We start from the raw sequence: 13,565 nt of genomic DNA on the forward strand, positions 1-13,565 counted from the left end.
ACTGAGATCCAATATTAAACAATTGACAAAAGAAGATAGGCAAATAACTCTTTCATGCTTGAAGTCCAATATTATCTACTAAGTGCCTTCTGTGCATAGAAGTAAAGAAGTAATACCACAGTATTCATTGTTTCATACAGTCAGTAGGAAAGGCAGTTACACTAGCAACTATTTTGTTGTTGATTACTTTCGTAATCCATTACATTTGAATGGATTAGAAATTTGCTTTCTAAGTGATCTTATTGCAGACCTGTTAATAATTTGTAGTCACCACTGGCTTGGCTTTGCCCTAAATAAATGTGGTCCCATGTGTGTAAGAAATATTTGACATGCAACAAATGTGAATGGATGTGCATTATGAAAGTCAATATTTATTTTTTTCAGAAAGAAAAATGATTCGTTTAACTTTTAATTCATTCTCTTGTGATAGGAGAAAAAAATTTCATTATTGCAGTCATTTCTAATTTATGGAGGTTATGCCTATGGCAAGCATGTAGTGTAGCCTAAAGTTTGTCCCATGTGCCCTTGAAAAGAATATGTATTTGGTGTTGTTGAGTGGAGTGTTCTATAGATGCCTGTTATGTCTGGTAGGCTTATAGCATTGTTCAAGTCTTCTGTTTGCCTTTGATTTTCTGCTATGTTTTATCCATTATTGAAAGTGGGTGTTAAATTTTTCAGCTATCATGGTTGAATTGTCTCCTCTCTTCACTTCTGTAAAATTTTTCTTTCATGTAATTTTAAGCTTGGTTGCTAAATTCATATATGTGTGTAATTGTTATATCTTCCTCATGGCCCTTTTATCACTACAAAACAGTCTTCTAGAGTTTAGGGCAGTGTTTTGTCTTGAGTGATACTTTTTCTGACATTAGTATAACCACTACGTCTTTCTTATGGTTCGGTTTCCATTCTTCTTTTCCACGTTTTTATTTTCAGTCTATCTGCATGTTTGAATATAAAGTGTTTCTTTTGTAGACAGTCTACATTTGTATCTTATTTTTTATCCAGGCTGAAAATCTTTTCCTTTTCCTTGAGTTCTTTAATCCATTCACATTTAGTACTGTCATTGATATAGTTGGACTTACATATTCCATTATACTTTTTGTTTCTAAATGTCTCATGCATTTTTTCTCTTTTCCTTCTTTATTGCTTTCTTCTGCATTAAGTTAGTATATTCTAGTGCAACATTTTAATTAGAGTTTTTAATGCATTTTTTTACTTTCTTAGTTGCTTTAGGACTTAAAACATACAGCTTAGCTTCTCAGAATGTATTTTAGATTTATACTAACTTAATTATAGTGAGACATAGAAACATTCTTCCTATATAGCTCTATTCTCTTTTCCCTTTTCCAATTATATTTGTACATATTACATTTTTCAACGTCACAAGCCCAATAATACATTGCAATACTTATTACTTTATATAACTGTATGTCTTTTAAAGTGGTTGGGAGAAGAAAGGACAGCAAGTATATTAGTGTAACTTTTTATATAATCCTTCTGATTTACTATTTCTGGTTCTCTTCATTTGTTTTTCTAGACTTGCATTACCCTGGTGTCATTTACTTACCCAATAACATTTTAGCTCCCACCTTGTTTATGTATATTGTCACCAAATATATTGCAGTTATGTAAGTTACAGTCCAACATTACGATTATATACATAGAACATTGCTTTTTTAAAAAAAGTCAAGTGAAGACTGCAGAAGAAAGATACCACTCTACTGTCCTTTGTAATTATTTTAGTAATCACCGTTACAGACCTTACTTGCTTCCCTGTTTATTATCTGTTCAATTTTTTCATGTGGATTTGAATTACTGTCTGAACTCACTTGTTTTCAACATGAACTCTCTTCAATATTTATTTTAAGGAAGCTCTTTTATCATTGAATTATCTTCATTTTTGCCTGTCTCACAATATCTTTCATTTGTGAAGGCAGGTTTGCTGGATAATGGGTTTTTGGTTGACAGGTATCTGCTGGGGTTTTGTTGTTGCTGTTGTTGTTTGGTTTTATTTTGTGTTGCTTTTGCTTGTAGCACTGCATGTGTCCTCATGTTGCCTTCTGGCCTCCACTGATGATAACTCAGCTGTTAATTTGATTGAGGCTCCTTTCTATGATGAGTTTTTTTTTTTCCTCTGTTGCTTTCGAGGTGTTTTATTTATTTTTTTTAATGTTTTCAATGCCATACGTCTTTGCGTGGATCTCTTTGCATTTCTCCTACTTGGAGTTTGTTGAACTTGGATGTGAGCTTTCTAATTAAGTTTGGGAAGTTTTAGCTCCTCTAGTTTTTTGTTGTTGTTGTTGTTTTTCCTGTTACTTTCCATCTCTCCTTTGTTTCTTATACTCCCATTACAGCATGTTAGTGTGCTTGTGGATTTGCCACATTTTTTTTTCTGAGACTCTGTTATTGTTCTGCCTTCTTGTTTTGAAACTCATTTTCATATTGCACTATTCTCATGCCTCTATAAAGTTAGTTGATACTTTCTTCTTCCAGCTGAAATGTACTGTTGATGCTCCAGGAGATTATCATGTTAGTAATTGCACTGCTCAATTCCAGACTTTTCATTTTTGTATGATTTATATTTCTTTATTAATATTCTCTATTTGATGAGCATTGTCCTCATTTTCTTTAGCTTCTTCAATCATAGTTTGCTTTAGTTCCTTAGACATACTGATTATAGCTGCTCTGAAATCTTTGTCTGCCAACTCCGATATCTGGCTCCCCAAAGGATCTTTTCATTGCCTACTTTTTTTTTTCCTATGTATACACTTCGCTTTACTGTTTCTTTACATGCCTTACAATGTTTTGTTGAAAATCACATGTTAGATTAGTAGCATCTCTGAATACTAACTCTTTTCTCCCAGGACTTGTAGTTTTCTTGTTTGTTTCTAAATGTAGACTTGGCTGGACCATTTTAGTGAAGCCTCTGATGTTGCACCACAGAGGCCACTGCCTTGGACTTCTCACCATCGCCTTGGGCAACACGGTTTTAGCAGGGCTCTCTGTGCCTCTCTCATTTCCTGTTCTCTCTATTTAGCTATCACCTCTGTTGGTATTGCAGCCAGTTGTTAGTCTCCACCGATTGCCGACTGATTGCTCTACTGCTTTCAACAATGCCCAAGATCATAAATTTTTCTACAGTCTGGTCAATTAATTTTAATTAATTGCAAGGGTAGTCCTTGAGCCTGGCCTTTGTGAGTTGTTATAACCCAGGAGGACTCTCGTTAGCTGTTACTCTCCTAGCTTGTTCTGTTAAACTTCTAGATATTCTAAGGTTCTTCTTATTGCTCTTAAGACACTAACCGTCTCTTAATTGCATACTTAATTGCATACTGCCTCTTAAGTGCATACAGCACTCGGTATTCCCAGGTGGTTTCCCATCCAAGTACCAGCTAGGCCCTCTTAAAACACTAAGAGGCAGTTAGTGTCTTTAGAGCAATAAGACGAACTTTGAATGTCTAGAAGCCTGTGCATACCACAAAATCTCCATAGTTTTTGAAATTATCATTAGGCTTGAGTTTCTCCACACACCATTTCAAATAAACTTTATTTAGGGGAAGCTATAATGCTTTCTGTACTTGCAGCCTGACTCTCTTTCTGGGCACAACTTCTTCTGGGTGGGGGCAGGAACAGTGGTGCAGGTCTGTTTATGCACAGAGCACTTGGGTGAGGCTGCTAACATGTGGTGTTGTCAACTTGCCACTCCAGGCAGCTCTCCTGCATCAGCAAACTTGGGTAAGCATGATCCAGGCCTGGCATTCTCCACTGGAGACACCTGGTGTTGTGCTCCTGCCCTCCAAGTGGAGGCTGAGAGGAGGAACCTCTGGAGCCTCAGACATCTCAGCCACTCAGGCCAGAAAAGAAGCCTGACCAACATGGACCTGGTTGGGCATTGAGAAATGCTGGTGGCTTTCCCCTTCTAAAGAGATTCCATAACTCACTTAACTGGGAGCTGCAGGGAAAGGGTGCCCTGCATTCTTGTCCACACCTTCCTGAGTAGGGCTCCCATCATGGTGAATCAAGAGTGGAGGAAGCAAGTCATGGCTCAAATGCCACAGACTCTCACTGTTCCTAAGGACATTTAGTAGATTGGTTTATATAAATATATCTCCACTTGATGTACACCATTAGGACAATTTCCTGAGTTTCATTAAACCAGGCTTTAATTGGTTGAGTTTTTAAAATAATTTTCTACCAGTTGTGATTATTTCATTTGGGAAAGAGTCCATGCCATCATTCCAGAAGTGTGTGTCTTCAGATTGAATTGAATTATCCTTTGGTATCAAAATATTGTGGTTACTTTACAGATAGAGTGTGTATGTGTGTGTGTGTGTGTGTGTGTGTGTGTGTGTGTGTGTGTGTGTGTGTGTATTTTAAGATGAGATGCTGGACAATGGGGAGGGGGACTATTTTTAAGGCTGGTCAGTGCATTTTTTTGTGAAAAAAGAGACTGTATTTATTTTTAAATATTTTCTTAAGCTATGATAGATTAGATAGAGGATAGTGTATGTGTATGTGTGTTTGTGTGTGTGTGTGTGTGTGTGTGTGTGTGTTTTAAGCTGAGATGCTGGGCTGTGGGGAGGGAGGGTTATTTTTAAGGCTGCTCAGTGGATTTTTTTGGTGTGAAAACAAGACCTTGTATTTATTTTTAAATATTTTCTTAAGCTATTATAAGCCTGTAAAAATTCTGTGCTCAGCCTGCTTTAAGTTTTTAATATACATTTTGACTATAATATTAATGTTTGCTGCGTTGTTTCTTGTTTTGTCCGTTTGTTGTTTTTACTCCCTCCAACCTGTAGAGAAGAGGAAAACCAGCCTGCTGGACCAGCTGACCAACACCAGTGGGACTGTCATTGGCGTGACTTCCTGCATCGTGATCATCCTCATTATCATCTCTGTCATCGTACAGATCAAACAGCCTCGTAAAAAGTATGTCCAAAGGAAATCAGACTTTGACCAGACAGTTTTCCAGGAGGTATTTGAACCTCCTCATTATGAGTTATGCACTCTCAGAGGGACAGGAGCTACAGCTGACTTTGCAGATGTGGCAGATGACTTTGAAAATTACCATAAACTGCGGAGGTCATCTTCCAAATGCGTTCATGACCATCACTGTGGATCACAGCTGTCCAGCACTAAAGGCAGCCGCAGTAACCTCAGCACAAGAGATGCTTCTATCTTGACAGAGCTGCCCACACAGCCAGGAAAACCCCTCATCCCACCCATGAACAGAAGAAATATCCTTGTCATGAAACACAACTACTCGCAAGATGCTGCAGATGCCTGTGACATAGATGAAATTGAAGAGGTGCCGACCACCAGTCACAGGCTGGCCAGACACGATAAAGCCGTCCAGCGGTCAGTATCAATAGATTTTTTGATGACAACTATTACCTGAGGACTGAAATACTTCCAGAGTATTGTCTTCTATTTTGTCTTCATATTTCAGTTTTCCTTTAATTAATGATTTAAACCCTAGTTTCCCATAGTTTCCCTCTTCTTTTTCCTTTTCACTGCTATCCATATTCTTCGTAAACCTCATACATGTGCATGATATGTATGTGTGTGAACACACATGCACACAGAGACCAAAGATACTTTAAACGTATACACATATTTTATAAAATGATGGCTTTTAATTTATAATACGGATTTATAATGCAAACTTGCTTGCATGTGACCATTGCTCCCATCAGTATTTATATATTTTGAGATATGAAATGATACTTGAAAACGATTGCCTTACCAAGATGGCTCACCCATCTTGATGAACAATTTTAATCCCAAAATAACGTATTTTTCAATATAATGTATTTATTTTTGGTAGGAACACAAAAATACTTTTCTTTCACACATTACATATTATTTATATTAGGAATTGCATAGGATAGTATAGTATATTCATCATTTACACTTACATGTTGTAAGAAATAGTAGAAACATTTGATTTATTTTCCTTTAACTGTAAGTGCAATATTATCTGTGTTGTAGTATTAGCCTTAAAATGAGTAAAAGTTTTGAGAAAAAATATTTAAATTTAGGAAAAATTATTTTAAATTCTGAAATCTTGTCGACATACTTCGTTTTGCATGTTTACTAGCATGTAGTTTATTTTATAAATCGTGATATACTCTCTCCGTTCATTATACATTCTCAAAACCTAAAATACTTTAGTTGATTTGATATGTTTTGCATGCTGACATAAGTCTATTTCCACAGTTTTCTGAATTTTAAAAATGCTTTTGAGTAAATATTTGTATACATTTTTTTTTGTGCAAATAGTATTTTGTTGAATGAAATAGCCATAACATTCCAGGTTCTGCCTCATTGGGTCTCTAAGCAAACATGAATCTGAATACAACACAACTAGGGTCTAAAAAGAAAATTCAAGGTAAGCAGATGCCCTTGGTTCCTTTTCCTACTTTGTCGTATTCTGTTTTGTTGCAACTGTCTTGTAGTTTTTTAGGGAATGTGCTATTTATCCATTATTTCTTGAGATATGTGTTTCATGACATTTCATGATTAGAAATACGATGGGTTCAGTGTTTATAGGAGAGATGATTCTCAGGATACATACCTTTAAAACAAATCTTAGTATTCTTACCATCAAGAATTGTACTAAAATGTAATTTAGAAGGACATCAAATTAATAATCTAAATTTTATGTGTTTTAAGGTAAAGTTTTAATGAACTATCTCCAAGGAAATACTAGAAAAAGCCCAAGGTTTTCAAACTAAGAAAATAGAATATTCAGTCTCAGTATAGCTGAAGTTAATATTTAAAACTGGTAACTACTTTCTTTATGTAATTTTGCAACATTCTACTCAAAATTCGTACACTAAATATTTTTGGTACTGACACAATTTATAAACTCTTATTTTTGCATGAATATGTAGCTCATCTCATCAAAATTAAACGCAGCATGTTATGTCAAATTTTATACTATAAAATTTGAATGCAAAAGGTTTCATTAATCCTGGTCGTCTACGTGTACATCGATTTTGTCATCAGATATCACAATGGCTTTACTTTTTGCTCTTGATTGTCTATATCTATATTAGCCTAATTTGTCTCCAATTGAATTTGCTTGACAGCTAATCTCTTCTAAACTCCTCAAGCCCATCAACTATTCTTGAACTAGGTGAATGCATTTCCCTGCTCTATATTACCTTAATAAATTGGTGTATTTGTATGCATTTTTCATTGGGAGAAAATGTTTTAACTGTTTTTTATTTTCAGAGAAGAACTATTTATACAAACATGGGGACTGTGAAAAGAAAATTCTATAGTGAATTGTGAAAAGTGGACATATTTCTAAATTCATTCCACTGCCTTTATCCAAACTTAAGAATTACAGACATTTGTTATTCCTTCGGCAAGACATCCCCGCTGCACAATGATATGTTCATTTCGTAATTTGGTTGCTGGCCACCAAGTGCTCCTTAGTTTTTAAATACATTTTGAGATTAACTGGAAACTTGAAGAAGAAATTAGTTCCCGATTAAGACTATCCCAACTTTATTTTTATTGTCAGTTTCACTTTTGTTTCTATGTTGTTTTATGTCTTTGTTATATAATTGTACATTGTGTGATATGTGAAAAAAACACGAATTTGGATGAACCTTGTGTTACATGTACATTGTTTTCATTATATAGACAGCTTGAGAATAGTGCGTTCCTGAATGATTTTGAACATGCTACAGTGAAAAGTGACAGTGTGGACCATGGAATCACCAGCTAGAGGTTATGGACTATACACACCTATTATTATATTCTGATTAAATACAGGAAAAAGTAACGAGTAAAATTACTAGATTGCAATAAAAAATTTCATTTTTTGGTCTTTCCTATATACCCCTGATTTCCTTTTTGTTTTATATCAAAGAAAGTACTGAGTTTCAGAAATCTTTTTTGAAGTCAGGTATTTTACCATTCATACCCTACAGTAGAAATGTTTTTGATTAAGCACTCAGCAATATTACCAAACTGACAGTTTGAGAAAATACCCTGCATGTCAGTACTGGATATTGGAGTTGGGAAAATATCCTTTTTGTTAGACACGTTGTAAAAAGCATGCATTGTCAAATACTGTTGTTACTCTTCCATTTCTTTATGTCATATGCTTGCTACTTATGACTTTTTATATAAATATATATAAAATGTAGAATAATTTCCTAATTTGAGTTAAGAGAAATGTTTTCTTCCATTAGAATGATTAAAAAACTGACTCACATAAATACACATTTTATATCAACTCTTTCCACCTTTTAGGGTACAGGATGTCCTTCAGTATTGAGGTTTACTTCCCAAAATATTTGGCTTCTAAAAGTTTAGGGGAATATTTTCTTCTTTAAGAACAGGGAACTCTTTTTAAAACTGCTTTAAAATCACAAGCCCTTTTATGAACCAAACTACACCATTATGAATTATTCGTATTCTCAGGCACACATAATACACCTGAAAGCTTAGTGATTATGATGTGTTTAACATAAAGTAAAATCCTAAAATATATTTTATTGCTATTAAATTATATACACACTCTGTAAAGTTTGATTTGGTGAGTAGTTATTTTTTAAAATATTCAATGTGTAATCTTACAAAATACATTTTTAAAATAAGAATTACTGTCAGTATATATGCTTCCCAACATTTTCAAAACTAGTGAATTCTCCAGGTTGAAAGAACTCTGTCCTTCCACTAGCAAAGCGGTCTGGTCTACTAAAATTTGGACTGTGCAATTCCAGCAGGCTTTGCAAACTAAATAGATGAATTACTGTTATACTTCCCTACTAGGAATTCAATGTCATATATGTTAAAAAATAAGTAAATAGAAAATAAAATAAAATTTTATAATAGAAAAGTCAAAGAATTATCATAGCCGCTATAAACACTCTATCTTGAAAAAATGTCAAGCTACAGCGTCACTTCAATGAATCTGATAAACTAGGGAATCAGAAAAGGTTTTGAACATGACACAGATTATTTTTCATTGTTATGCTACATAGTTTTATACACATTGCTTATGATAAAATGTACCCTTTTTTATTTGGCTTGACTGGTTTATTTATTACCATGGTTCTTTTTTTGCCCTTTAATTCAAAATTAATACACCAAATATTTTTTAAAGGATTAATCGTATCTTATATTGCTTTCTCCATTTAGAAATCTTCAGAGGACTGCTTTCTCTTTGAATTATAATCTCAAAAGTATGATATAACTGTCAAGATTTTTTTATTTGTAACAGCAACAAAAATGGTGAAATCAGTTAGCTGAACACTTTACTATTAATTTGTTCTATAACCGTCCGGGATGTCCGTCCCCCCCAGTTTCTCCTAAATATACAGAATGCTGATTCCCTGCTTAAAAGATATTTTCACCGGAAGTCTACTAATGGGACTTTAAAAAAAAAATCACTAAATGAAGTGTAATAATAAGAATGAATAGCTCACATACATTTAACACACAGCAGCTTCATGGGAAAACAACTGTATTTTAAATGAAGAACAGGCCTCCTCAGCGATAACTCTAAAATTTCTCAACAATGTACAGACACAGACTAATCATAAAAGAAGATCATGACGTTGCTGGGCAGTTTCTGCAGGCAGCCTTTTCTCCTGGCATTCACTCTAGATGCTGAAACTTGGGAGTGCAGGGCTCTAGCAGAGCTGGGAGACGTTCTCTGGAGGGTTCTGGTGGTGCTTATTTATCAGCCAGTATTGAGATTTGTCAATATATCAAAAACTATTTAGTAGCTATATCAGACCTAATCACCTGAATGCAACCTTTGGCCCACATTCTAAAGGTGGTGACACACATAGATAAGGAATGAGATGTTTCAAGACTTTTAAGTCATGTTATTTTAATAAATGATTATATTTTTTGATAAAGTGAATTCAAATATTACCAACTCAAGTGCTTTATTGATTTAACAAGATGATTTCAAATAATGTATTAAGTTAGCCTGCTCCGTTAATTTGATAAAGCTGTTCTTTTTCATTTTATTTTTTCAAGGTTTCATTCACTTTTCAAAATCATGGTAGCATATCGTCACATGCAGTGCCAATGAAGCCCCATATTTAATAAGCTTCGTACTTCTGTCCAGATGTATTGTAGTTGCCTAATTTCAAGGTTCAAATTTGGAAATCTGATTTATTTTGTATGTTTTTATATACATACCAATTTTAAGCATTATCTTGCAAAGTAGACATAGATGGTGTTTGATTTGCCATAATGAACTTGAATTCGATTTTGTAACTAAAATGTGGCTATCCACATAATTGGAGGTCAATGTCTTTGGGCTTTTAATGGAGAACAAATCACACTGTGGTGATGCTGGTTTTTCTGTTTCACATTGACTTTTGCTCTAGAAGTATATCTGTGAGTCTGATGACTCCATAAGTTATGATCCTCAGTGTTAAGTAACTTAGACCGTTGGCATTACTTTAATATTCACTTAAGCTTCTGTATCATTTTTTTCTGTATTTTTCCCTTAGGAATTTAATTTGGGTCTTCCTCAAATTTTATAGCTTTTTAAAAAAATTCCATGAATGGGTTTTCCTCAACCTCAGAATATCATAATAAATTACAAGATATGACCCTGGTTCCTATTACCTTGATTAAAGTGATGGCAATTAATTTACTGATGTTTTGTCAGTGAAATAAATAAGAGCATCTTATGAAGTTTGTGTATCTCTGTGATGAAAATGAGTCGTGTCAGATTCCCTCTCTGAAGGGAAGTTAAATAAACAACATTTTTTAAATTCTTTGAATTCTAAATAAATATGCTTTGAAAAGTGAGTTAGGGTTTTGTCTAATTGCACTGAGGCGAGTTAGCTTCTGTGCCATTTTTCTCTGTGCACTTTTTCCTCCATGGATTCATTTCTACATATTGCAGTCTAGCATAAAGGACCCAGCCAAGAAATTGAAAAATGGATTCAACAACAAAATAAACAGCTCTTGAGTTAATTATCAATCTCTATGCACTTAATTAATATTTCTGAAGCCCATCTTAAAGGTGTAATAAAGTAGAAAAATGAAAATATATTGTTAAAATAGCCAGAAATGTTTTTATAAATAATCCTCCTAAATAAATCTGAGGCCCTTTGTTAATTTACAATTATCATGATTCATTTTATTAATAAACTTGTTTGAATTGTACTACAAATTTAACTGAATTATATCATCAAAATAAATCAAACAGGGTAATAAAAATAACAATTATAGGTGACTGATGTCAGACTCATAACAACTCATCATTTTCTTGTAGCCTCTGATTCTGTACTTTCTTGTGTATTATTAAAGAGGTAAATGCTCTCTTAAAATGCCTCTAGTTCCTCAGAGGTAGGAAAAATAAACTCAACCTGCTTTGGACTTGTGTATTTACTTGGGTTGGTTTCCAGAATCTCCTTATTCCTGAAACAGTATGATCATGTAGTTAAACTGCTCCTTTATATCTATAAGTACTGTGCAGCCAACATGTTCTTTTTTGTCTCCAACTTCTGCCATCTTTCCAACCTCTGAGGCATGCTATTTTATAGTGGTTTGCTCTTTGAAAAATTGTTTTTGTGCCCTCTCTTAATAGTCACAGATACTGACACAAAACTTAAAAATGACCAGAAAACAATGTATAAATTATTTAAAATAAAACATTCTTTTTATATCACATTATCAAATTTGTACTCTTTATTCACTTTTCCATTAAGTGTGATGTCAATATAGCTAGGCTGTTTTGAGCTTGCATAGTCTGTCTACCAAGCTTCTTCCTAAGTACTTTGAGGGTAAAATGAAGAAGGCAGTCTAGGAAGGAACACAATTACAGAGCCTTGTAGAAGGCAGACTGATTACAGGAGCTGTATAAGGAAAATTAAGCCCAACATTATGTGCTGTGTTGGCCATCATGCAAAGCTGATTGCATAACCCTGGTTACCTCCTCCATCATCTTCCATGGAAGATAAAAATAAATTCAAATGTTAATTCAGTAGACATGATGTTTTATAATGAAGTTTGTAGCAGAAACCTGAGAATATATGTATCTTCTTAAGAAGATCAAGAGAGGCTTTGTGAATAGCTGACCTTCTAAGCAGGTCTTGAAGGATGGAGACAATGGTCAAATAGTAGTGCAGGGAGAAATTGCCACCTAAAGTAATTAAAGCAGATGTAGCCTCGGAAGATCATTTAATTGAGCTGGTTGGAGCATAGACAGGAGGAGTAATACTAAGTATATTTGACAGAGTAGGTTTGAGTTTACATCGTGATTTCTGAGTGCATGGAATACTATCCAAAGGAATTTACATTTTATTCAAGGGAGAATATTTTAAGACCTCAGTAGAGTGGAACTTAAGATTTCTACTTTCAGTAGAAGCCTCTGACAGGGTATGTTTGCTAAATTGAATGGGAGTGAAATACAGTAGAATCAAAACAGTGTAGAAACAAGACATGAGAAAGAGTAACTGGCAGATTGTTAGATATCCAGGAATATTTGTCTGGCTTTTTTACTTCTACTATACTTTATTGTTTCAAGGTGATGGTTGACTAGCGAACATACTGAGTGTCACATGCTAAACACTATTTTGAGTGTTCTACATGTAATTTTTTTCCTTGGTCATCTTAGCAATTCTGTGACTAATTAATAATATTTGTTGTTATTTATTGTACAGATGAGGAAACTGAAGAGAGTTTTAGTAACTTTTTTAAGATTACACAATAAACAATGATGAATCAAGCTTTGAAGCCAACCTCACCAACCACAAGATCAACCAACACTCTTCACCAATGTGTAATATAACCACGTTAATATTCAACATAGTATGTACTGCTGAAAGAAGTTGATACTTATTCATATTAACCCCGTAGTTTTGTGTTTCCTCATCTGTAAAAGTATGTATTATAACATCTTCTCTCCACCTTACAGCGTGTGAGGCTCAAATGACCATTCATTGGAAGATATTTTTTATATCCTATAAGGCATTATAAAAATAAATCATTTTTCCTAAATCATGTGTAAACTTCATTTTATGATAGACATGGAACAAAAGTATCATCTATAAAGAGCAATGTAAAGTAACCTCCCTCTGAACTTGTCCACAGTAAAATATATGACTTTTCTAATCCGATGACTCTTTCTCTGTCTGGATGATATTTCCTCCAGTGCTATTCTGTTGAATCATCATATTGAAGTGCAGTTGTTCATCATCTGTCATTCAACATTGAGTGCCAGAGCTCCTGAGTAACCCCCAAAGCACTCATCAGGAAGTATACACAGAAATAGCAACACTGGAAAGCAAATCTTGTATTTTAGTCACAGATAATTGTTTGGCATAAATTCACATAATAGCATCCTGGTAGATAAGCAAGGAAGCAGACAGCTGTATAGGTAAACGCAGTTTTATAAGCAACATTACAATATAAAAAAGTGGTATACTGCAGTGAAAATCAAATTTAGTTTTATTTCATACTGTTTATTTGCTCTTTAAAAATCTGTTTGAATCCTCTGAGTTTCACCTTTACTTTTCTTTCTTCTTTCTTTCTTTCTTTCTTTCTTTCTTTTCTTTCTTTTTCTTTCTTCT

At 34.1% G+C, this 13,565-nt stretch overlaps 1 protein-coding gene across 5 annotated transcripts in view; it reads left to right on the forward strand.

The window, feature by feature from the left end:
- The window catches only part of NETO1 (neuropilin and tolloid like 1), a 126,737-nt gene extending 113,627 nt beyond the window's left edge, over positions 1-13,110 (forward strand). Inside the window, exons 9-12 of one of the 5 annotated variants that reach the window (XR_004029610.1) lie at positions 4,800-5,358; positions 6,317-6,391; positions 7,095-7,141; positions 7,240-12,993. Coding sequence is in view for 3 of the 5 variants with exons in the window: in XM_030810271.1 (XP_030666131.1) it covers positions 4,800-5,358; positions 6,317-6,377 (620 nt within the window). In the remaining 2 variants the exon portion in view is untranslated. Of the gene's footprint in view, positions 1-4,799; positions 5,359-6,316; positions 6,392-7,094; positions 7,142-7,239 lie in introns of all 5 variants that reach the window. The other 4 variants (XR_004029611.1, XM_030810271.1, XM_030810269.1 and 1 more) reach the window with 4 other exon arrangements.
- Positions 13,111-13,565: the final 455 nt, after the last annotated feature.

Source organism: Nomascus leucogenys, chromosome 4 (genome assembly GCF_006542625.1).
Source record: "Nomascus leucogenys isolate Asia chromosome 4, Asia_NLE_v1, whole genome shotgun sequence".
In the NCBI taxonomy this organism is placed as follows: domain Eukaryota; kingdom Metazoa; phylum Chordata; class Mammalia; order Primates; family Hylobatidae; genus Nomascus; species Nomascus leucogenys.